We start from the raw sequence: 1,931 nt of genomic DNA, 5'->3' as shown, positions 1-1,931 counted from the left end.
GGCCGTATAAAGTGGACATCCGGTGCGTCGCCTCTGTTTAAGGCGCGGAGGCCGCTGACAGGGAGGAATACGTGTTTTATCTTTTATGGAGCACAAATCCACGATAACACACGTCCCACTATTTAACGTGTCAGTGGTTCTTCCGTGCGTTTCTTCAGGAGCTGTAAAACCTTTGCCACACCTCGGATGCAGGCGCGTTCAAAGGCACCACCGAGTCTTTCAAGTGTCCCGTGCTGCTGCTGGCTGACTTCACTCTCCTTATCAGTTATGACTCAAGCCTGAAAACCTCCCAGTGGCAATAAACATTCCACCTGACAGCGGAGAGGAAAGGGACTTTCCTGTCCTCCACTCCCTTTTTAATGGCTGCACGTCTGGCATTTACCAAGAAATGCTGCTGGTGAAGTGTCAAATATACTCTGACTGACCTCATAACTCTGAAATGAGATATTAACTAGACCTTAAAGGCAATCAGAGAAAAATAAGATATAATAATAAAAGCAGAGGAGATGAAGTTATGTCAAAAACTCATGGATATTTATTCAAATAAATACACACATAACACACGTTGAAATAGCAAATAATTTAAACAACACGAGCTGTTTGCCAGTAACACAATATCCTGGAAACAAATAAATTAACGTAATGGTTTTTAGGAGTCATTCCTCCTCTGGAGAGCAAACATGAAACAGTTCTGACAGTTCAGGGTTTCAGTCCAGTGTGGAGCTTCTGAAAGTCTGTCAGCTTGGATCAGTTTTCTTGTTCCTTCTCTCCTTGTCAGTCCCGAACAAGCCTTCATCTCTGGACCGGATGACCTCGTCTTCCGTTTGGTCCGCTTATTATTTCAGTATGGTCCATTGTGACACTGGAGATTTAAAAAAAGAAGAAGAAGCACGCCGTTAGTTAAGAAACAGTTTAACAAAGTGTGGCGCCATGTCTGTGGATTTTTTCTACTCGTATGGTTTCATTCATGTCTCGTGTCTCGTGGAGTTGCTCTCACCATATTAGGAGTAGTTAACCGTCGGAGTCCTCGGGGCGGCTCAGGGCGCCCGCGCCATGCGTCTTTCCTGCTGCCCGGGCGACGCGCTCTCGTTGTCCTGCCGCGTTTTAAAGTCCTGGATGGCCTTTCTGTTCTGATAATCGATCAGGGCCATGGTGATCACCGCGTTCCAGCAGTTCTCCTCACCGGGGCACCGGAAATCGATCTCTTTATTGTCTGTGGTAACGATGGTGAAATAGACGAACTTGCCGGTGCGCTCCACGCAGTCCACTTTCTTGATGGACTGAAGCTTGAGCTCCTTGCCCTTGGAGCGCTTCTGTGTGTCGGCGTAAATGTTGAGGCTGTCCGTGGTCAGGACGCACGTCTTCCTCTTCCAGAACTGGAGCAGGTTGTCGCTCCTCTTCTCCAGCTCTCCCTCCTTGAGAACCTGGCAGATCTCTGCCGCTGACATTTTCATTGTTAACGTCGGTTAGGTTTGAGAACCTTCCTGCTGTGTCGTCTGGTCCGAGGAGCCCGATGAGGGAGCTTCTCTAAAGTAGCTGTGATAATCCAGAGTGTCGTTGTGAATGAAACCAGTTTCCAGCGTGCTTTTATAGCGTGCTCTGACCCGAGCCCTTCCCTCTTGACGTCAGATGGTTTGGGAATGCATCAACAGTTGCCAGTGGAGTAATTCAAGGGCTGTGTGTGGGTGGAAGCTGCGGCGCGGGAGGGGGAGAGCGCAGAGGAAGTCCTAACGTGGACCTAATTACACAGCCAGCACGTTAATTAGTAATCCACATCCTACTGGGACAGAAGTCCAAATATTTGCACACTGTGCAGTAACTGAATCAGTGTAATACGTTAATTGCTAGATGTGTAATGCGCCAAAAGTCTGTGTGCTTCTTCTTATTAGCAGTAATTTCAGAGGATTTCTAATTCCCTAGACAGTCCAACA

General features: G+C 47.7%; 1 protein-coding gene across 1 annotated transcript; it reads right to left on the bottom strand.

The window, feature by feature from the left end:
- Positions 1-512: 512 nt before the first annotated feature.
- On the bottom strand, positions 513-1,576 carry phlda2 (pleckstrin homology-like domain, family A, member 2). Its single transcript, XM_047597496.1, has 2 exons — positions 998-1,576; positions 513-862 (listed from the first exon to the last, which is right to left on the bottom strand). The coding sequence occupies exon 1, from the start codon at positions 1,452-1,454 to the stop codon at positions 1,038-1,040; it is 417 nt and encodes a 138-aa protein (XP_047453452.1). The 5' UTR covers positions 1,455-1,576; the 3' UTR covers positions 513-862; positions 998-1,037.
- Between the last annotated feature and the right edge of the window lie 355 nt (positions 1,577-1,931).

The sequence above is a fragment of the Mugil cephalus genome, chromosome 10, assembly GCF_022458985.1.
Source record: "Mugil cephalus isolate CIBA_MC_2020 chromosome 10, CIBA_Mcephalus_1.1, whole genome shotgun sequence".
NCBI lineage: Eukaryota > Metazoa > Chordata > Actinopteri > Mugiliformes > Mugilidae > Mugil > Mugil cephalus.
Note: the sequence above shows the minus strand (reverse complement) of the source record. Positions and strands in the feature narration are given on the sequence as shown.

Excerpts from the sequence above, each read along its gene's own strand:
- phlda2 (XM_047597496.1), bottom strand. The coding sequence starts at position 1,454 with ATGAAAATGTCAGCGGCAGAGATCTGCCAGGTTCTCAAGGAGGGAGAG.